This window comes from Thalassophryne amazonica, chromosome 23 (assembly GCF_902500255.1).
Source record: "Thalassophryne amazonica chromosome 23, fThaAma1.1, whole genome shotgun sequence".
NCBI lineage: Eukaryota > Metazoa > Chordata > Actinopteri > Batrachoidiformes > Batrachoididae > Thalassophryne > Thalassophryne amazonica.
In genome coordinates this window covers 15945116-15968630 of record NC_047125.1, presented here as the reverse complement: position 1 = coordinate 15968630, position 23515 = coordinate 15945116, and the positions used below count along the sequence as shown (strand labels likewise).

The 23515-nt window shown below is 43.2% G+C and overlaps 1 protein-coding gene across 15 annotated transcripts in view; it reads left to right on the top strand.

Annotated features, from left to right (window-relative positions):
- Window positions 1–23515, top strand: part of LOC117505291 (adhesion G protein-coupled receptor L3-like) — a 397273-nt gene that overhangs the window by 331931 nt on the left and 41827 nt on the right. For all 15 annotated transcript variants that reach the window (XM_034164911.1, XM_034164909.1, XM_034164919.1 and 12 more), the window contains 3 exons: window positions 881–1101; window positions 17241–17307; window positions 19783–19874. In XM_034164911.1, the coding sequence (XP_034020802.1) occupies window positions 881–1101; window positions 17241–17307; window positions 19783–19874 (380 nt within the window). The remainder of the gene's footprint in view (window positions 1–880; window positions 1102–17240; window positions 17308–19782; window positions 19875–23515) is intronic.

Below are 23515 nucleotides of genomic sequence, written 5' to 3'. Positions count from 1 at the left end.
TATGGCTTGAATCTTGTTTGATCGTGCTCCATCAGGGTAAAAATTCGAAGCAGAAACAACGTTTATTACAGTTTTTGTTCAAAGTTGAACAACTTGAGCTTTCTTTCATTTTTCGTTTTTGCACTTTTTTGGATCGTGGGCGATCGTAGTAGAGCCATCTTAATTGAATCAATTTCGGTGAGAAAATACGGTTATGTCGAACTGTTGTAACATCACATTGCTGAGTGTGTACAGTTTAAAGGTGAGGAATTTCCCCCCCAAAAAATGCACAACAATAACATTTAACATTATCAAGGTGTTTTGAATTAATTTCTCAACGTTTAAATACAGTTGTTGCTTATTGTACATTAAATCGCATTCAGTGAGATTTTGTTGTGCTGTTCAATTTTTGTCAGGACCACCACAGGTTTGGTGTCAGATCTGCATGTTGATCTGCTTTTTTTGAACACAACTCCAGCTGTATAAGGAGAATAGGTGAATTATTCTGGCATACATTTGCCAGTTTTTTTTTCCCCTGATAAAAATAACATTTCAGCAGTGTTTTGACTTCACCAGCTCATGTCCTGAAATCCAAATAATTTTTGGGCTATTGACTTTACTTCTTGTCATCACTTTTTCAACCATGCCGGCTTCAGCAAACAAGTAGCTGCGGCATTTTTCTGCCAGTCACTACCAGCCAAAGAAAGCTTAACAGTTGGAATGACAAAGCCACATAGAGGCCAGGAATGTTGTGCACTTATTGTCGCGTGTACTCTGTCTGTAATATTATGACCTTTAGCAAGTTTTTTGTCAAGACTAAATGCCAAAATGTGATTTGACAGGTGAACTTTCTTATTTTCCCCAACCTTTTTTCCCCTCCCTGCCACCTAATCCTCTTCAGATTGCTTGTGCTGTCTTTGCCGCCCTGCTCCACTTTTTCTTCCTGGCGGCCTTCACTTGGATGTTCCTAGAGGGTGTGCAGCTCTACATCATGTTGGTGGAAGTGTTTGAGAGCGAACACTCACGCCGGCGCTACTTCTACCTGGTGGGCTACGGCGTTCCAGCGCTTATCGTGGCCATTTCGGCTGCAGTGGACTACCGCAGTTACGGCACAGATCGAGTGTGAGTACACATCAGCATAATTCCCTTCCAAATCCCAATGATGCAGATGACAGAAGAATAAGCATTCCAGTCTGAACTCAAAATACCAAAGAATCATATATTTTTGAGGCAGTACTTTTTCATAACATAGCATGAAAATGAGAGGCTCTGTAGGAGTAGAATATAAATATATGCAGTTTGGGGAGAGGAACCCTTCACTCCTTAGCCCTTCTACAAAGATAATTTATGAATATTTTGGGGGAAATTTGGGTGAGTTGTGTATGCTTTTTTATATTTCCATATGTCCAAAATGTCACAGCTATTGCTTCAGATGACATAAACTACATTGTAGGATTTTGTGTCTTCTTGTGGTGAAGTTGTAGATTACATTGTTACATGGGAAACAAGGTACCAGTAGATTCAGTAGAGTCTCACAAATCCAACGAAGACCAAGCATTCATGATATGCACACTCTTAAGGCTATGAAATGGGCTAATAGTAAAAAAAAAGTAGAAAAGGGGGTGTTCACAATAATAGTAGTGTGGCATTCAGTCAGTGAGTTTGTCACTTTTGTGGAACAAACAGGTGTGAATCAGGGTGTTCCCTATTTAAGGATGAAGCCAGCACCTGTTGAACATGCTTTTCTCTTTGAAAGCCTGAGGAAAATGGGACGTTCAAGACATTGTTCAGAAGAACAGCATTGTTTAATTAAAAAGTTGATTGGAAAGGGGAAAACGTATACGCAGGTGCAAAAAATTATAGGCTGTTCATCTACAATGATCTCCAATGCTTTAAAATGGACAAAAAAAAAAAACAGAGACATGTGGAAGAAAATGGAAAATAACCATCAATATGGATAGAAGAATAACCAGAATGTCAAAGGTTCACCCATTGATCAGCTCCAGGATGATCAAAGACAGTCTGGAGTTACCTGCAAGTGCTGTGACAGTTAGAAGACGCCTGTGTGAAGCTAATTTATTTACAAGAATCCACCGCAAAATAAAAGACGTGCAGAAGAGGTTACAATTTGCCAAAGAACACATCAACTGGCCTAAAGAGAAATGGAGGAATATTTTGTGGACTGATGAGAGTAAAATTGTTCTTTTTGGGTCCAAGGGCCGCAGACAGTTTGTGAGACGACCCCCCAAACTCTGAATTCAAGCCACAGTTCACAGTGAAGACAGTGAAGCATGGTGGTGCAAGCATCATGATATGGGCATGTTTCTCCTACTATGGTGTTGGGCCTATATATCGCATACCAGGTATCATGGATCAGTTTGGATATGTCAAAATACTTGAAGAGGTCATGTTGCCTTATGATGAAGAGGACATGCCCTTGAAATGGGTGTTTCAACAAGACAATGACCCCAAGCACACTAGTAATGAGCAAAATCTTGGTTCCAAACCAACAAAATTAATGCCTCGCAGATGTGAAGAAATCATGAAAAACTGTGGTTATACAACTAAATACTAGTTTAGTGATTCACAGGATTGCTAAAAAAGCAGTTTGAACATAATAGTTTTGAGTTTGTAGCTTCAACAGCAGATGCTACTATTATTATGAACACCCCCTTTTCTACGTTTTTTTTTACTAATAGCCCAATTTCATAGCCTTAAGAGTGTGCATATCATGAATGCTTGGTCTTGTTGGATTTGTGAGAATCTACTGAATCGACTGGTACCTTGTTTCCCATGTAACAATAAGAAATATACTCAGAGCCTGGATTAATCTTTTTAGTCACATAGCTCTACTATTATTATGAACACTACTGTATGCACCTCCATTTCATGAAAATGCAAGTGTCAAACTTGTTAACCTGCACTAGCAACCAGTACAGTGTGTGCACGGGAACAACCGCTGGTGTCTCTTCTTTTTTTCTCAAGTCTTCTGGCTGCAGTGCAAAGCGAAAAAGTATGTATCTCTCCTTTTGGAGCTACTCTACCAGCATGGTGGAGCACCATGGTGACCTCCTTGTGGGGGGGTTTACTCCCAGATATGAAGGGCTGATTATTTGTTTCAGACAACTCTTTTAAGTGCAAGTAATTCTGTTCTAATGAACACATGCTTATGAATGAGATATTCAGTTTCTGCGAATGAAAACCTCTCAATCCTGCACACTGTCACGTTTTGAGTCTGTGTCCACATTTCCATTGTTATAGCGTGAGCATTGTTAAGACCTAAAGGATCATAATGAGCTCTTGAATTATGAGTCATCTGAGGATTTCCAACAATGAACTGTTATTTTGTTGGTGGGATTTCGCTCCCCTCCCATCTGGTCGATGTTCCAGAGCTCTGTACGCCAAAACAATGAGACACAGGAACAATTTCTTTCCACAGGCCATTACACTGATGAACAATTTAACATGCCATAAAACTCACTAATTCAGACACCTCATGTACAACTCAATCTGTTTTGTCAGCTTCTCCTTTGAACTCATTTTGTATTGCACACTTTATTTTCACATTTTTTATTGTGAATTGTTTAGTGTATATTTATGCATGCTTGTACAGAAAGAGTAAAGTTCAAACCAGAGTCGAATACCTTGTATTCTTTGAACATACTTGGCACATAGGGAATCGATGCTAAAGGGGTAAAATGAAAGAGCATAATTCTACTTCCCTCACAGCCCTCATCTGTCCCCATCAGAAACATGGCACTTTTCACTGAGTTTTTTTTTTTAATTACGCGGCAACGTGGAAATACAAAGAAATGTGACTATGCAATGGCAAGCGGACATCTGTTGTGGTTTGTTTAGGAGCTCAAACATGTCGAGGCAGTTGTGCAGGCAAGAGACCGACACGACCTCTCCTATTTACCTCATCTTCCCTTGCCCACGAGAAACCAAAAAAACTGCACTTTTTGCGACTGCTTTGGTGATTGCAGCCAAAAACAAAACAGTACACCATTTTTCTTTTAATAACGATGCTGTGCTTGCACGCTGTCCGCAGAAGTGGTGAAATCCCACAATATCATGCAGGGGTTCAAATAAGACTATGGTTCCCTATAAATGCTATTCAGATTCTGTTCTTCTGATTCAAACCTCCTGCCAGATTTGTTGTGTCTTCTCAAAGATGGGTCATTTGGAGTCATTAGAGTCATTGGAGTCATTAGCATATGCACTGAAAGAATGCAGATACAACCCCTGGCAAAAATTATGGAATCACCGGCTTCGGAGAATGTTCATTCAGTTGTTTAACTTTGTAGAAAAAAAAGCAGATCACAGACATGACATAAAACTAAAGTCATTTCAAATGGCAACTTTCTGGCTTTAAGAAACACTATAAGAAATCAGAAAAAAAAAAATTGTGGCAGTCAGTAATGGTTACTTTTTTAGACCAAGCAGAGGGAAAAATATGGAATCACTCAATTCTGAGGAAAGAATTATGGAATCATGAAAAACAAAAGAACGCTCCAACACATCACTAGTATTTTGTTGCACCACCTCTGGCTTTTATAACAGCTTGCAGTCTCTTAGGCATGGACTTAATGACAAACAGTACTCTTCATCAATCTGCCTCCAACTTTCTCTGATTGCTGTTGCCAGATCGCTTTGCATGTTGGAGCCTTGTCATGGACCATTTTCTTCAACTTCCACTTCCCTTCGGTCACAGACGTTGACTCCAGTTTCCTCCCATTCATTCCTCATTTGTTTTGTTGTGCATTTTCAATTTTTGAGACATATTGCTTTAAGATTTCTGTCTTGAAGCTTTGATGTCTTCCTTGGTCTACCAGTATGTTTGCCTTTAACAACCTTCCCATGTTGTTTGTATTTGGTCCAGAGTTTAGACACAGCTGACTGTGAACAACCAGCATCTTTGCAACATTACGTGATGATTTACCCTCTTTTAAGAGTTTGATAATCCTCTCCTTTGTTTCAATTGACATCTCTCGTGTTGGAGCCATGATTCATGTCAGTGCACTTAGTGCAAAAGCTCTCCAAGGTGTGATCACTCCTTTTTAGATGCAGACTAACGAGCAGATCTGATATGATGCAGGTGTTAGTTTTGGGGATGAAAATTTACAGGGTGATTCCATAATTTATTCCTCAGAATTGAGTGAGTCCATATTATTTTCCCTCTGCTTGGTCTAAAAACGTAACCGTTACTGACTGCCACAATTTTTTTTCTTGATTTCTTAAAGTGTTTCTTAAAGCCAGAAAGTTGCCATTTGATTTGTTTTGTGTCATGTCTGTGATCTGCTTTTTTTCTACAAAATTAAACAACTGAATGGACATCCTCCGAGGCCGGTGATTCCATAATCATTGCCAGGGGTTATACATAGCACATGACACATCCTGTTGGATTGTCCCGTGTGATGCTAGTTTAATTTCTTCCACATTGAATATGCAGAAACTGGAAGATGCTGGTGGAGATGTTGGAGGTGACTGGTGGTGCCTTTTGGCAGGTAGAACATTTTAGGCATTTCTGACTAATCACAACGGCGTACACTGGAAACATCCTGCCTGCAAGAACACAACGTGGGAGACAGTCTCCCAGGGGCTGCAGATGCAATGGTGATGATCATGTGATCAGCAAGGAGTCATCGTTAAGCTTAAAGCGTCATTGCAAAGCAGTAAGGTCAACTGATTAACGAGTCTGTGCAACCCCTAATTCACACACCGAGTCCAGCATGCCCTCATGCAAGGCACTCGACTGCACACTAGGAGCAACTTGGGGATTAAGGACCTCACTCAAGGGCACCTCAGTGAGCTGCTTGTTTGATGGAAAATCACAAGCACGCCTCTCGAGCCTCCAAGGCTGCACCTCTCGATGTTTTCGGATGCAGTTATCTCGTAAATTCCGAGATTTCCATGCTGACTGCAAGGTAAAACAGACTAAATTGAATGTTTATTTGTTTCACACTTTGACATTAACTTTTTCAACTGAACTTTCAATATCTTGAAGGGTTCTTTGTTTCCCCTCCTGCTTTGGTAACAAATGGTTTCCCTGCAGATAAAAAGGTAGCTCCAAATTGGAAATGATTTTCCACGGTGTCTCGGAGAAGCGTTTTCAGCATTAAAGGTTCACACTGTGTGACGTATTATTTAATCATAGCTCAAAGCGCAAGTTTGATCGAAATGTGTTTAAAAAAAATATATATATATATATTTTTTTTTTTGAATCCATCAGCAGCACATAATTTTGAACATTTCAGAAACTCTGACAACCTGGCAACTGTTTGTGTTGGTTAGAGATTAAAACAACTTTCCAAGCAGTGTGGCTCATCATCAACTTTTAATGAAGCGGAGTGCTTACTCGCGCCGTGTGCGTTTCCGTCCGGCTGAGCAGACATTGTTTTGACAATGAAAAAATGCTAACTTCAGAAGATATTATTGCTGGATGAGTGTTGGGCTGTTGTGGATAATGCACTGTGATACCTCGGCTGCACAAATTATGATGCAGGGACAGAGGGATTGTGAATGCAGCGTGAGTAAGGAGATGCAGCGGGAAAGAAACTTTGATTCCTACAGACGTGCAGTCTTCGCCCTCCTCTAATGTATAAAGACAAGCGATGCCAAGCCGAGGACAGCCATCCACTCTCTAGAAAAATAATGACGACCAGAATCAGCAGTTTGCTCCTAAGATGCTTATCATAAATTTCACATACACGCCGATATGCGTGCAAACTGGCGGAAAGGGCACGTGCGGAGTGGCGGGCCCATAGTTCCTGGTGATGGATGAGCTGATAGCAGCCACAGAGTGAGCCTTGGCATCATGTGAATAATTAAAGCCTGCCACCGTTGGAACAATTACACGCAGCCATTGAAGGATTAGGCGTGACACATGGTGAATAAAAGGAGATGTGGGAGTGCACATGGTCTCACTCCAAATTGATTTTGGGGCCTTAGCAGTTTTATCATGGAAGGTCGAAGTATCCAAGTATTGACTGGTTGCCCCAAGTTACGATATATATATATATATATATATATATATATATATATATATAAAAATGTCACATTTAGTTATTTATTTTTTATTTGTTTGGGAGGCCCTGTAACTTATACTCAGGTGCGGCTTACGTATCAAAAAATTGCAAGTTTGTTATTTATAATAATAATTACAGGAACAATTTATATGACTTTCACAGGTGTCAAAGCACGAAACAAGAAAAAAATTCAATAATAACAATTAAAGGCCAATAATACTTAAACAATGCACAAAAATCCAAACTGAAAAAAAGGGTGTGATTTATACTCCAGTGTGACTGATATATGGATTTTTATTCAAAATGTTTTGTGGGCCGCTGAAGAGGAGGTACTGCTGGCCCACCACCACCAGATGGCGCCCTGCTTGGAGTGCGGGCTTCAAGCACGAGAGGGCGCCGGAGCCACTGGGAGTGACAGCTGTCACTCTTCATCAGCACCAGCTGTCACTCAGCCAACTCATCACCATCTCCATAAAGGCCGGACTGCGACTCCACCTCCTCACCGAGAAATCAGCTACCATTCAGGTAATCTTCTCTGCTGTGATTATTGTTGTCCAAGACATTGTTCTGTGTGCAGCCGTGTTCCTGTGGACTCTGTCGGAGGCTGGATTGGCAGACAGTGAGAGGACGACGTTCTTCGCCTCTCACTCCATCCAGGAAAGAGACCAACAGGAGCTGCACGGGTGAAATTGTTGCTGGAGGTGGAGGTTCTCCCTCCTAATTGTGTACAGACTGTGGGATTACTGAGTGTGCGACCTCACACTCATCAGGACTGTCTCTGTTCTCTGCCAGCAGTACCGGGTCTGACTGCTGAAGACAGCGGCCACCTGGGGCGCAGGGCTTGGTGGCTCCGGTGTTCTTCAGCTCCGTTGGCAGTGGAAGCTGTGTGGGATCCGGCTCTTCTCTCACCAGGCGTCTTCTATCGTCGAGCCTGCCCACACATCACCTGGTGTATGATTGACAGTCACCATATTGTTATTGTCTGTACGTCGTTGTGCAATTCACAACATTAAATTGTTACTTTTGGCTTATCCATTGTCTGTTCATTAATGCCCCCTGTTGTGGGTCCGTGTCACGACACTTTCACAACAGGATTTCTCGGCCAGCGTCATGGAACCCGAGGGGCATCAACCATCGCTTGAACAGCCAATGGAAGAGCGAGGTGCACAGGCGCCAGCAGGAGACGTGTTGGGTGAGCTGCAGCACATCTTAACCACCTTTACCGCTCGGTTGGACTTAGTTACCGAGCAGAGCAGTGTTCTCAATTGTAGGATGGAGGCTCTCACCGCCCAGGTGGAAGCGCACGCTCAGGGCGCTGCTGCAGCACCTCCTCCTGCTGACCGTGTGCCAGAAACAGACATTCCACTGGTCGTTCAACGAACCCCCCCACCTTCCCCTGAAGCTTACATAAGCCCTCCGGAGCTGTACGGAGGCTGTGTGGAGACGTGCGCGGACTTCTTGATGCAGTGCTCGCTCGTCTTTTCCCAGCGTCCCGTCATGTATGCATCAGACGCTAGCCGGGTGGCTTATGTGATCAATTTGCTTCGAGGAGAGGCACGCGCCTGGGCTACGGCGCTCTGGGAGCAGAATTCACAGCTCCTAACGGTTTATACTGAGTTTGTGAGGGAGTTCCGACAGGTGTTGGACCACCCTCATAGAGGCGAGACCACTTCAAGTGTGCTGCTGTCGATACGACAGGGGCGTCGGAGCGCAGCGAAGTATGCAGTCAACTTCCGCATCGCGGCAGTGCGAGCCGGCTGGCATGCTGTTGCGCTCCGCGCCGCCTTTGTAAACAGACTGTCTCTGGTCCTTAAGGAGCACCTGGTGGCGAAGGACGAGCCACGGGATTTAGATGGGCTTATCCACTTGGTTATACGGTTAGACAACCGATTAACAGAACACCGACGGGAGCGAGACGAAGGGCGTGGTCAGGCACAAGCCGTCCCTCTTCCTCCCGGGTCCGAAAGGGAGCCGACTTCCCTACGCTCCGCTGCCAGGGCTCTCCACGTGATGACAGCTCCCCCTGCTGATGTTGCTATGGAAACGAGCAGGACCAAAAAGCGATCAGACCAGAGACAAAGGAGGCTGATCCGTGGAGAGTGTTTTCTCGGCAGCTCTACCGAGCACACACATAGAGAATGCCCCAAACGGTCAAAACAGCAGCACTCGTCCTTAGAGACTGGGCTAAGGGTGGGTCACAACACCCACGTGGGGAAACCCCGACAATCTGCACGAATCCCAGTCACAATCCTGAGTGGGGATCTAACCCTTCACGTCCCAGCACTGGTGGACACGGGGTAGGAGGGGAATCTGCTGGATAGCAGATGGGCAAAGGAGGTTGGGCTCCCTCTAGTGGCCTTACCGTCACCATTGTCGGTGCGGGCGCTAGATGGCACCCTTCTTCCACTAATCACACACTAGACACAGCCAGTGACATTGGTGGTGTCTGGGAATCACAGGGAGGAGATTGTGTTTTATGTAACACCTTCTACCTCCCGAGTGATTTTGGGTTTTCCATGGGTGTTAAAACACAATCCCCGGATTGATTGGCCGTCTGGGGCTGTGGTTCAGTGGAACGAAACCTGCCACCGGGAGTGTTTAGGATCCTCGGTTCCACCCGGTGTGACAGCTAAGGAGGAGGTTTTAGTCCCCCCCAATCTGGCGGCGGTGCCAGCTGAGTACCATGACCTTGCTGACGTCTTCAGCAAGGATCTGGCACTCACGCTGCCCCCGCACCGTCCGTACGATTGTGCCATTGATTTGATACCGGGCGCTGAGTACCCGTCCAGCAGGCTGTACAACCTCTCACGTCCGGAACGCGAATCAATGGAGACCTACATCCGGGACTCGTTAGCTGCCAGGTTGATCCGGAACTCCACTTCCCCGATGGGTGCTGGTTTCTTTTTTGTGGGCAAGAAGGACGGCGGACTCCATCCATGCATTGATTACAGAGGGCTGAACGAGATCACGGTTCGCAACCGATACCTGTTACCTCTGTTGGATTCAGTGTTCACGCCCCTGCATGGAGCCCAAATTTTCACGAAATTGGATCTTAGGAATGCTTATCACCTGGTTCGGATCTGGGAGGGAGACGAGTGGAAGACGGCATTTAACACCCCGTTAGGTCACTTTGAGTACCTGGTCATGCCGTTCGGCCTCACCAATGCGCCCGCGACGTTCCAAGCATTGGTTAATGATGTCTTGCGGGACTTCCTGCATCGGTTTGTCTTCGTATATCTAGACGATATACTCATCTTTTCTCCGGATCCTGAGACCCATGTCAAGCATGTACGTCAGGTCCTACAGCGGTTGTTGGAGAACCAGCTGTTTGTGAAGGGCGAGAAGTGTGAGTTCCACCGCACTTCTTTGTCTTTCCTGGGGTTCATAATCTCCTCCAACTCCGTCGCCCCTGATCCGGCCAAGGTTGCGGCGGTGAGAGATTGGCCCCAACCAACGAACCGTAGGAAACTACAACAGTTCCTCGGTTTTGCAAATTTCTACCGGAGGTTCATCAAGGGTTACAGTCAGGTAGTTAGCACTGACCTCCACAAAAGTCCCCTTCACCTGGTTGGATCGGTGCGAAACCGCGTTTAGGGAATTGAAACGCCGGTTCTCGACTGCACCGGTTCTGGTGCAGCCCGATCCCAAGCGCCAGTTTGTTGTTGAAGTGGATGCCTCTGACTCAGGGATAGGAGCCGTGCTGTCCCAGAGCGGGGAGTCCGACAAGGTTCTCCATCCATGTGCCTACTTTTCCCGCAGGATGACCCCAGCTGAACGGAACTATGACGTCGGCAATCGGGAACTTCTTGCGGTGAAGGAGGCTCTTGAGGAGTGGAGACACCTGTTGGAGGGAGCATCGGTACCATTTACGGTTTTCACGGACCATCGGAACCTGGAGTACATCCGGACCGCGAAGTGTCTGAACCCCAGGCAAGCCCGCTGGTCGCTGTTCTTCGGGCATTTTGACTTCCGGATCACCTACCGCCCCGGGACAAAGAACCAACGGTCTGACACCCTGTCCCGGGTGCATGAAGAGGAGGTCAAGACCGAGCCGTCAGACCCCCCTGACACCATCATCCCCGAGTCCACTGTCGTGGCCACCCTTACCTGGGACGTGGAGAAGACCGTCCGGGAGGCCCTGACACGGAGCCCGGACCCGGGGACAGGTCCGAAGGACAAGTTGTACGTCCCACCAGAGGCCAGGGCTGTGGTCCTTGACTTCTGTCACGGTTCCAAGCTCTCCTGTCATCCAGGGGTGTGAAGGACTGTGGCAGTGGTCTGGCAGTGCTTCTGGTGGGCGTCTATGGAAGCCGACGTCCGGGAGTATGTCCAGGCCTGTACCACCTGTGCCAGGGGCAAAGCCGACCACCACAAGGCCCAAGGCCTCCTCCAGCCTCTGCCCGTGCCTCGTCACCCCTGGTCTCATATTGGCCTGGACTTTGTCATGGGCCTCCCGCCGTCCCAGGGCAACACCACCATCTTAACGATAGTGGACCGGTTCTCCAAGGCGGCCCACTTCGTGGCCCTCCCGAAGCTCCCGACGGCCCAGGAGACTGCAGACCTCCTGGTCCACCACGTCGTGCGTCTGCATGGGATTCCATCAGACATTGTCTCGGATCGTGGTCCTCAGTTCTCCTCCCAGGTCTGGAGGAGTTTCTGCATGTGTGCTGGTGAATTACACCGAAATGAATTGAAATGTGCTCTGAAATATGGCAGACAAAATTGACAGTTTGACCATACCCGAAGGCTGAAATTTAATGTGATCCTCACAAGTTCGTGAAATTTATCCCCTAATTTCTCAGTAAATGCTGTGACACTTAGGTAGTGTAAACAGTCCAGTATCTGTCTGTCTCTGTGTCCATCTGTCTTCCTGTCTACCCGATCGTCTACTCGCATTGCGTTGAAAAGGTTGAGCTGTGAATTTAAAAAATTACATCCCCTCGCTGAAATAATCGAGATTGGTGGTTTCGTGGAAGGAGCATGTTGAGGTGGTTTGGACGTCTTTGAACGATCCTTGGGTGGTTCCCTCTGAAGTTGGCTATGGGGTTGACCCAGAACAAACTGCATGGATAATACATTCTATGTGGCGGAGAAACCAGAAGATGTGGTTAGAAATGGTTATCTCAGTTATGTTTGCTATTCTGTTGATGGCAAGATGACATTAGAAAAACTATGAAAAAGGTCCACTGAATTCTGACTCCTTGGATAGACTGACGACAACATACTGTCTCTATCTCAAGTGAACATTAGGGCCTACTTTTCATTCACCCAACCTCCTGAAGAATCAGGATTCTTCTCGTTTGGATTTCATCCAGTTTGATGAAAGCAATCCATGAGTTTGCCTGTGAAGTGGAAAGAAAGGAATTGTATTTTCTTAACGTAATCTAGTTACCACTTAGCATGTTGAATAAATGTTCGAGATTATTAATCTGTGTTACCTGCCGACCGACGTGAGTGTTAAAGGTCCTAGAGAGAGCAATGCCTCAGGTTCAGAACGGAATGGAGGAGCCGCTCGTGATGTTCCTCGGCCCAGATAGCCACATTTGCTTCACTCACTGTGCACTGGTCATCATCTTCCTATCACGTCGACGGAACGACTGTCTCCTTTACTGAGACATGTTTGCAGATTAAGTCGCCTTGACTCAAAGGACAGCCTGTGTCAGCTCTCTGTAGATTTTTGGCGCCAATGCAGGAATACTCAGCAGAAGCTGTTGGCACCGCACTGATAGGGACACAATCATGGTTTATGTGTTTTATTTATTTATTTTAGGCTGGTCTATTCAGCGTGGCTATTAAAGGAACCGGTGCGACTGTAGCGCATCAGGAAGGCATGCAGCCAAAGCAAAACAGAAAAAACAGTTGGTGATTGGGAGGTAGAAAAAGAAATGTGATCGCCTCTAGCTTTCATCGCCCACCATGCATTTAAATCTCTCGATGATCTGAAGAAAAAGGGAAAAATGAACAATGGAGCCTTCAGCATAATTTTTAACGGCAATGTGCAGAGCGTGTGCTTTGATGATCTGCCAGACTGTTCTGCATGTTGTTAATCTTTTGTTTGTTCACATCTTTTATGTGTCCATATGCATTTTTTTCCTTTCCATTGATATCCATGAGAAGGGACGCGTATCAGTCCCCGATAATAGCAAAAAGTCATCCATCGTTACTTTAATCAATCGTCTTTCCTTTCAGAGGGTTGTCTTTGGAGTCAGAATGTAAAATGTTGTTCAACTCATGAATGCTAGAGATGTCTGGTGTTGTTTTTCTCTCCGCAAATGGGACCAATGTCACATTTGTCATAGCATGGATCATTGCATGTCTCGTTGCTTTGCTAACACGTCGGTTTTTGCAATGTTTCATTCAACGGCAGATGCATCCATGTTCAGGGAAATTGCATTTTGGAGCATTTTGCTTTATTGCTTTTGTTTCCTCCCCTCCACTGCTTGTTACCATAGTCACTGTCTCCAAGCCTGGTTTTGAGTTCCTCTAAAGTGGCCCCATAGACATCAATTCACCTTAAAATGTCATTGAATTACAGCTAATTCTACCACTTCCATTTCCCCCCTATGTCAGCTTGAGTGACAGCACAGCAGTCACTGTAATTTTCCAGTGGCCAAAAATGGAGGCGTCTATCTGGTGCAGCGGCGGAGATTAAAAGATTAATAATTCAACGACGATTCATGAATCATGTTTTTTTTTCTTTTTTGATCATTTGCAAGGAGCACTCTCACCATCTGTCAGCACTGTTGCTCCTTTTATGAACTGGCTTTCATTCGCCACACAACAATTGACTTTGTGTAATTTTTTTTCTTTGATATGAACTATGAGGTCATTAGAGCAAATTATTTTATAATTGACACAGTTGTAGCTGTTCTACAGTCATTGCAGTGAACATGTAAGAGACTTTGCTTAGTGCTTAAGGACTGAGTGGTCACATCTGTCAGGGTCAAGGTCAATCCTATTCCTATGGAGTGACACATTCAGGATTCAATTGAGAGCTAACTGAATCTTCTGTAAATTATCATCTGCAGTGGCAGTTTTCTCGATTATAAACCACGAAAGGCCAAGTTAGCTCTTAGGGAATACCTCCTGTGCTGTTTATCCTGCAGAAAATGTCACCAGGTACTAATATGATTTTCTAATCTTAGACCAAACTACCAAAAAGTGGTTCAACAAGCATGTGTTGTGTTATATGCCAACCCCAATTAGCAGATTGTTTTCTTTGCATGAAGTTGACCTGCTTTGAGCTGTCAAAAAGATGTTGCCCATGAGATGTGCATCTTCTCCCCAGTGTAACCTGAAGAACTTCTACCCCCGAAACCTATGTAAAATACAGTACTTCTTCACGAAGAGCTTGTATTATTCATAATCTGATGTGTCAATATTGTCCTTTGCATTTAATTCACCGTCATTTTAATTGGACAAGAGCCAATCACTAGCAGTGATTGGAGCAGTGGACACCCCAATCTGCCACCTGAGGACCAACACCAGGTCTATAGGCACTAGTACTTTGGTCTATGTAGTGCAAGGAGCATTTGTACCAAATGTGCATGTTTTAAAGTTGGGAGGAAACTGGAAACCCACGTAGACACAGGGACAATATACAAACTCAAAACAGATAGTCACTTGGCAATTGTGGAATGGATCCCAGGACCTTCTTGCTGTGAGGCAAGACTGCTGACCGCTGTTCCACTGTGCTACCAATACTGTTGTACAGTACGAAGACACTGGTACAACATATCATGTTACTAAATGTGTGGATTGTTGCTTTTGTGCATAAATGTATGTATCAAAAGTTCAAACTCTGTTTGGTATATAGTCTGTAGCACCATCTTGTAGTGTTGAATTGAGCTAAAAGTGCGTGACAGCAAGGGGCAGAGTCATCTCACAGTAGGTATTCGTGTGTGTTTGACGGTGTATTCCCACCAAGCAAAATTTGGTTCAAGGGCCAAATCTGCTTGATATTCATGGATTTAAAGTGCATATCTGCAAATGAAGCCTGGATTTATACCAAGTTGCAGTTGAAGCATTTCATCACCAACCCACTCTTGTGACACCACCAATGAAAGAAGCATTTGCATGGATAGGAGGGATATTAATAAAATGGTACCATTTGGAAACCAAAACAAACTGTGACATAAAGACATGCAACACTGCCAGTGTACCATGGATAGAGGGTGGCTGGCATACGCTTTGTGTAGTTGAGTTTCTTGGCCACATTAAGTGCCCAATCTGTTAATTTGCCAGTAGCCATCCAAGCACTCCATTAAGCAGTTCATAAAAAGTCCCCACATTGCCCTGTCCAGCACCAATATTTAATAAATCCTTTATCAAGCCTTCATACACTTTCAGTTTGTTTAAAGCTTGTTTATTATATCGAGTTCTTATGTAGTGTGCCTTTGCCAACTCCTTAGCAAGCAATTTTGGCATGCAGCATATCCATGCAATGCCTTCAAACCTCAGAAGGATCAAAGTAGAAGACGACTGAGCACAATCCATCTCTTTCCTTGTTTTTCTTATTGTTATATTTCAGCAGATCTATACCACAGTCCGCCAAGGTATAATAAATGCATGGCCATTGTTGCACATTTTTGTGACTGTGTTGTGGTTTGATGCTCAGGACCAATTTTCTTCTCATTCCAAAGGGGAAAGACTGTTGAAGTTCTGCATCAGTTTTGTTTTAAATGCACTAAACTGTTTAAAAATAGTGACTTGAACCAGAAAGGATCTGGTTTGACCTTGTTGGAAATGTACAATAAATACGTTGTTGACAAAGAACAATGCAAGCATATCACTGATATATAGCCCAGGCCTTAAGGTGCCCTGACACTTGCACGACTTGCACACACACATGCACAAAGCCGCGCACAGTTTACAACGCGTTTGAGATGAGTTTACTCTCCTGCACAGCAGAGTGCATGCAAGTGCGTGGATCAAAGTTGTGCAAGTATCAGGGCACCTTTAGTCTATTCATTGAGAGTACTAGTTCGCACCTCATTGTCACAAATGAGAGTGACTGAGGCACTTTAACAGTCTTTCTCCTTTGGAATGAGAAGAAAATTTGTCATGAGCATCAAACCATGACACAGTCATGAAAATGCACAAGAATGGCCATTCATTTAGACCTTGGCGGACTGTGGTATAGATTTGTTGAAGTATGCATCCAGAAAGTATTCACAGCACTGCACCTTTTCCACATTTTTTTTATGTTACAGCCTTATTCCAAAATGGATGAAATTCATTTTTTCCTCAAAATTCTACACACACCTCATAATGACCATGTGACACTAGAGCACTGTGCCACAAAATTCCACAAAATTTTTACTTTTCAAGGTTAAAGTCCTGTTAGAAGTGGCTTTTCATAGACGAAAATATAATACAAAATATAGATCAAAAGGGCTTTTCAATGTTAAACTCAAATATCTGCTAAATCTGCAATACGGATCAGATGCAGATCAAACTTAGAGTTTGATTATACCTCGTCACAAATGCAAGTGATTGAGGCACTTTTGATTGAGATGTACTGCAAAATGTACATCAAATGGGCTTTTCAATATTAAATTCAAATGTCATGGGGAAAAGGTGACCAAGAACACGATAGTCACTTTGTCAGAGCTCCAGCATTTCTCTGTGGAGAGAGGAGAACCTTCCAGAAGGACAACCATCTCAGCAATCAGGCCTGTATGGTAGAGTGGCCAGACGGAAGCCACTCCTTAGTAAAAGACACATGGCAGCCTACCTGGAATTTGCCAAAAGGTACTTGAAGGACTCTAAGACCATGAGAAACAAAATTCTCTGGTCTGAAGAGACAGAGATTGAACCCTTTGGTGTGAATGACAGGCGTCATGTTTGGAGGTTAACCAATACCATCCCTACAGTGAAGCATGGTGGTGGCAGCATCATGCTGTAAGGATGTTTCTTAGTGGCAGGAACTGGGAGTCAGGATTGATGGAAAGATGAATGGAGCAATGTACAGAAACATCCTGTGTGTGTGTGTGTGTGTGTGTGTGTGTGTGTGTGTGTGTGTGTGTGTGTGTGTGTGTGTGTGTGTGTGTGTGGTGTGTGTGTGTGTGTGTGTGTGTGTGTGTGTGTGTGTGTGTGTGTGTATATATATATATATATATATATATATATATATATATTTATTTATCTGAGCAGGAGAATAAAGCTACAGCCTCCAGTATTTCTGCTCCATTTTCTCTGCTGATTCATCAACCAGTTTTTCTTTCATTGCAGTTGCTGGCTTCGCTTGGACACCTACTTCATCTGGAGTTTCATAGGACCAGCAACCTTGATAATTATGGTAAGCGTATGTCCCGCCGTCCCGTTGCCCCCCCACACACACACACACTGCTCATTAACCCTACTTAGCCTGCGGGTCGGCACTTAAATGGTCCGCCGAGATCCTGTTTCAAACTCCTGCACCCCTCCACCCCAACCCTGTTGAGCTTATACTCCACCGCCGGGCATGGAGCTGTCCAGAAAAACGAATGAGGGGCACACGGAATATATTGCAGTTTGTCACCCTGCTGCAGTCACTTGCTGGGAGTATTCGGGTGGGGGGGAATCGGCGATAGAGAGGTAGAGAAAGGAAACGAACTCTGCTCAGTATGTAGTGTTGGACTAATCCGCCCTGCGATTATGATTGATTTTGTTCCCATTCCACCTCGTACTCTCTTAGTACTTTTTTTTCTATCTTCTCCTTGCAGGCTCAGAAACAGCTTTGGGTGCAGAGCCATGGTTATTATGCAAAGAGGAGGCATGCCACTGCACTCTTTCTGTCTACCTCATCTAGGACAGTCCTAGTTTTTGAATAAAACAGCTAATTTATTGATTCAGTCACTTCAGAGGCATCAGATGTGGTGCCAAATTGGTGGTGTTGTACTGTCTTTAAGCTGCGAAGAGATGTGCTGCTGATAAACCTCCAAAAAAAAAAAAAAAAAGTAATAAAAATATATCCCTTGCGTCAACAAGTATGACAATATTGCTTTGGCTGTGTTCCTCCCACAGGATTATTTGCCGCAAAGAAAGTAAAAATGTGTAATTCCTGGCAACTGTAAATCCATAATATTACTGGCCGGCTACAACGCGGTTTCTAAATCCAAACATGAATAATGCACTTTCATGCTCCAGTTTAAAGTAATCATCCACAATGCATCTCTATGTGTCTCATCACTCGCCGCTTTCTTGCTGTAATTTGCAAACAGAAATATCTGTTGGATAGAAGGCGGCGAGCTTAGAAGCAGCTGAGCCTGTGGGAATGCACCATGGGCTTCGGGTGAAAAAAAGCCATTTTTGTGCAGTTTAAAAAGGCTAAACTGTTGACACTGAACTTGTATTAGCTAAGTGTGAACAGCAGGGGCTGAGAGCTTTCTAATTGGTGTCATTTTTGACAAATCATTGTGAAACGACCCTCATGCCGTGACAGAATTTGACTTATTTTCTCTTTTGTGATGACTGACTCACAAACAGCATGAAAACTCTGCAGAGAGAATCTGGTGAAATGCGTTCTTTTGTTGTTGTTTCCAGCTGGTAAAAATTATTTTCTCCTTGGCTTTTTTTGTTGTTTGTTTTTGACACAATGATTTAAGAGATTCTTAACTTTTTTTTTTGAGTTTTGAGTTCCTTTGTGTCTGTTTTTCCCCACTGAAATCTAACCTCCCAGGCCTGATTTACTAATGGTTTGTGTGTGTAACTACACCATAGTACTTGCAAATAGACCTGCATGTTGAATTACAAACAGAGTGCATTGAGGATAGTGTTTGTCAAGTGCAGTGATGCATTATTCTAATGTGACCACTTTTTTCAGTAATGGGTAATCTAACGTGTTAGTATTTCCAAATCAGTATTCAGATTAAAGTTACTTCTCCAAGTCACTGTGTGTTACTATTATTTTTGTATGTTTATGCAGTATATTCAGGGGTGCCTAATATGTCGATCATGATCGACCGGTCGATCACAGAGATAGTGTGGGTCGATTGCAAAGCAATAAAACTGTCCCGTGGACAGGGACAGGTTTGGGGGTTTAGCTGAACTGCCCACTTCGCAGTTTAAATATACTACATACTTTCATACTATTACTACTACGACGACTAGTTATATTAATAACAATAACAACAATTTCAACAACTAAAATGTTTACAAAAAAATTAAACCTTAGAAAAATGTTTGAAAGAATTTAAGTTACATTTATAAAAAATGTAGATTATAAATTGTAAATTGTAAGAAGCCTATAACTGCGTTACACTTGTCGTTGGTGTCTTGGTGGTTTCCCTCACCTGTCCGTTTTCAAGAAATGCCTTTCCAAACAAATGTACCATGCAACACTATATTATTTGTTATTTCTTGGGGACATTGGACCATTGCTTTTGCAAAAACCCATGTTTGCTTCAAATATTTTACCTCTCTCAAACACCTCAACTTGTATCACAGATTCACCCCCCCAAGATGTACAAACTAAAAAAGAAAAGAAATGCAGCAGCCGTGACAGTTATTTCCTGTGACGGGCTCTCTAAGTGTGAATGTGATGAGACAAGTGTGAATAAGTCAGACGGAAAGCCTCCCTCATGCAAGTGCGCGGCTGTCTTGTCTCGCATTCCCTCTTTAGTCCAGCGTCCCACTGAGGACGTTTCACAGCATTATGCGTGGCAAAGTGTTTGGCAAAGTGGTGAACCAAGTCCTGCCACCGCATTACAACTTTGTGCTAGAAACCCCTGCACCTATTTAAAAAAGAAACGGTAAAAAATGTGAACAAAATCTTGCTCTTTGTCTCCCGCAGCTCAACGTGATTTTCCTGGGCATCGCTCTCTACAAGATGTTCCATCACACGGCCATCTTGAAACCAGACTCCGGTTGCCTGGACAACATCAAGTAAGAGCATTGAGGTGGACAGATATGCATTAAAGTAATCCAGAAATAGCGTTTCTTGTGACGTGTTGATGTAGGTTAAGAGGGTGTCTGAAGAGTGCACTCAAGCACCTGAAATGTATTCTTTTCTGAGTCAACTTTTGGCGTATTTTCTACATTTTAACAAAACCTGCCTGTTTTAGCTTCTATTCAGTATGTGAGCCACTTTTCCTTGCCTAACACGTGTCAGTACTTCGTAATCTGGTTGAAATTATTGGAAATTGCTAACTCCCAGCACAGGGTTCTGGGAATGTTGGTCAGATGTGGTTACTCTTGCATCACAATTATATTCTGAAGAGCATCCGAAAAGGATGGGACACAATTTGTCTAAAGGTGGATCAAATTCTACATACTTGTATGCCTAGTGTCCACATGTTCCCATTAGTTTCCAGTGAGGTTCCACATATAAATTGGGAAGCAAATGAAATCCAAAGCTGCAAAAGGGGTGGAGCTGAAGTGCCCTTGCCACTGGTGACACCTATTCCTGGGATGGGAAAATTCACCATCTGCGCATCGCACTGCCGTGGTGTGCTTTCGGATAACAGATGAGGTACAGATCTGCATCAGGGTTTGGTACAAGTCTAATACCGTCATCTTGCAGCAGGGTTCCAGGTACATTGCAGAAGGCTGGATTAAGCTTGCCAATGGCTCCCGATGACTTCTATCAGCATTAAAGTTTTGAAAAGCAAATTCTGCAAAAAATTTTGATAAGATTGTCCCGCTAATCCCGATAGTCCAGATTGTGTCTGGTTATGATTGTGTACTTTTGCAGCAGCTTATCCAGGGAATTTGCCATTTTGCACTTTTTTTTTCTAATGGGGAACCCAACCTCAACTGAACCTGACACATGTGGACAGAGGGTTTATGTACCCCTGGCAAAAATTATGGAATCACCGGCCTCGGAGGATGTTCATTCAGTTGTTTAATTTTGTAGAAAAAAAGCAGATCACAGACATGACACAAAACTGAAGTAATTTCAAATGGCAACTTTCTGGCTTTAAGAAACACTATAAGAAATCAGGAAAAAAAATTGTGGCAGTCAGTAACGGTTACTTTTTTAGACCAAGCAGAGGAAAAAAATATGGAATCACTCAATTCTGAGGAATAAATTATGGAATCATGAAAAACAAAAGAACGCTCCAACACATCACTAGTATTTTGTTGCACCACCTCTGGCTTTTATAACAGCTTGCAGTCTCTTAGGCATGGACGTAATGAGTGACAAACAATACTCTTCATCAATCTGGCTCCAACTTTCTCTGATTGCTGTTGCCAGATCAGCTTTGCATGTTGGAGCCTTGTCATGGACCATTTTCTTCAACTTCCACCAAAGATTTTCAATTGGATTAAGATCCGGACTATTTGCAGGCCATGACATTGACCCTATGTGTCTTTTTGCAAGGAATGTTTTCACAGTTTTTGCTCTATGGCAAGATGCATTATCATCTTGAAAAATGATTTCATCATCCCCAAACATCCTTTCAATTGATGGGATAAGAAAAGTGTCCAAAATATCAATGTAAACTTGTGCATTTATTGATGATGTAATGACAGCCATCTCCCCAGTGCCTTTACCTGACATGCAGCCCCATATCATCAATGACTGTGGAAATTTACATGTTCTCTTCAGGCAGTCATCTTTATAAATCTCATTGGAATGGCATCAAACATAAGTTCCAGCATCATCACCTTGCCCAATGCAGATTCGAGATTCATCACTGAATATGACTTTCATCCAGTCATCCACAGTCCACGATTGCTTTTCCTTAGCCCATTGTAACCTTGTTTTTTTCTTTTTAGGTGTTAATGATGGCTTTCGTTTAACTTTTCTGTATGTAAATCCCATTTCCTTTAGGCGGTTTCTTACAGTTCGGTCACAGACGTTGACTCCAGTTTCCTCCCATTCGTTCCTCATTTGTTTTGTTGTGCATTTTTGAGACATATTGCTTTAAGTTTTCTGTCTTGATGCTTTGATGTCTTCCTTGGTCTACCAGTATGTTTGCCTTTAACAACCTTCCCATGTTGTTTGTATTTGGTCCAGAGTTTAGACACAGCTGACTGTGAACAACCAACATCTTTTGCAACATTACGTGATGATTTACCCTCTTTTAAGAGTTTGATAATCCTCTCCTTTGTTTCAATTGACATCTCTTGTGTTGGAGATTCATGATTCATGTCAGTCCACTTGGTGCAACAGCTCTCCAAGGTTTGATCACTCCTTTTTAGATGCAGACTAACGAGCAGATCTGATTTGATGCAGGTGTTAGTTTTGGGGATGAAAATTTACAGGGTGTTTCCATAATTTATTCCTCAGAATTGAATGAGTCCATATTTTTTTTCCTTCTGCTTGGTCTAAAAACGTTACAGTTACTGACTGCCACAATTTTTTCCCCTGATTTCTTATAGTGTTTCTTAAAGCCAGAAAGTTGCCATTTGAAATGACTTCAGTTTTGTGTCATGTCTGTGATCTGCTTTTTTTCTACAAAATTAAACAACTGAATGGACATCCTCCGAGGCCGGTGATTCCATAATTATTGCCAGGGGTTGTATATAATTGTTTTAGAAAATTCAGCTCTCTGAAATGTCCAAAATGTTTCAAAACTATATTTCATATCCTGCATACAGACATACCATAAATAACTGCAAGTTGCATGTTCCAGGCATCACAATTTGTATCACAGTGAGCTCCCAACAAGGGCAGGATTCATCGCAGCATTTTGGAAATATTTAAAAGATATGTATTAAAAAGCAAGCTGATGGACACAGTGAATATCCTTGAAAGGTTTTTGTAACAGCAGACAAAAGAAACTGTAAGAATGGTGGACAAAACTAACAGCAACAGCATGTTATCATGTTTGCCGTCTCTAGGGCTCACAAATTACTTCATCATCAGCAATTGCTACCTGTGACAACAACATTGCAATCATGCAAAGTGCATAGAAACAAGTATTGCATAATTTTTGTTATGTGAGTGGAAGAAGGATGAGAAAAGTAGGACTTTCAAGTGAGGAAGGAATGTATTGTTTGGGGAGCAATTGACTTTAACCCAGTGACGACAGTGGTGCTTACCAAGTACTGTTTTTTGTTTGAGAGGTCCTGTGAATTTCGTTTCAAGGCAACTTACATGAAAAATACTGCATTATCCTTTAAGGCCACATGTGTCAAGATGGGATTCACAAGGTGGCAGTAATGCATAGTTAAGATGGTTGCCAACTGCTGTATAACAAGAACAAGAAGAAGATCTGAATGAAAGGTTCTGTGTCTTACAGAATGGGTGAATTTCAGAAATCATGTTCTCAAACTGAAAGACCACTCTGTGGAATAAAATGGGTATATAACTTTCATACAACTTGCTACTTGTTTGGACTGTGTGAGACAACAAGAACAACAACAAGCAGGACAGCTAGGCCATGCTGGTAAGACAGTGAAAATGTTTGACAAAAGAGTTTTCAAAGACAAGAACTTTAATTGGGATTTGCGACTGGGACAATAAGATTAATTTGCTCATTAGCTTCTGCTTGCAAATGCAGATTTTGCTATATAAGTAAACAATGCACCAGTTACATTAAGTTTTCTTCTTGTTGCATGAAGCAGTTACACCATAT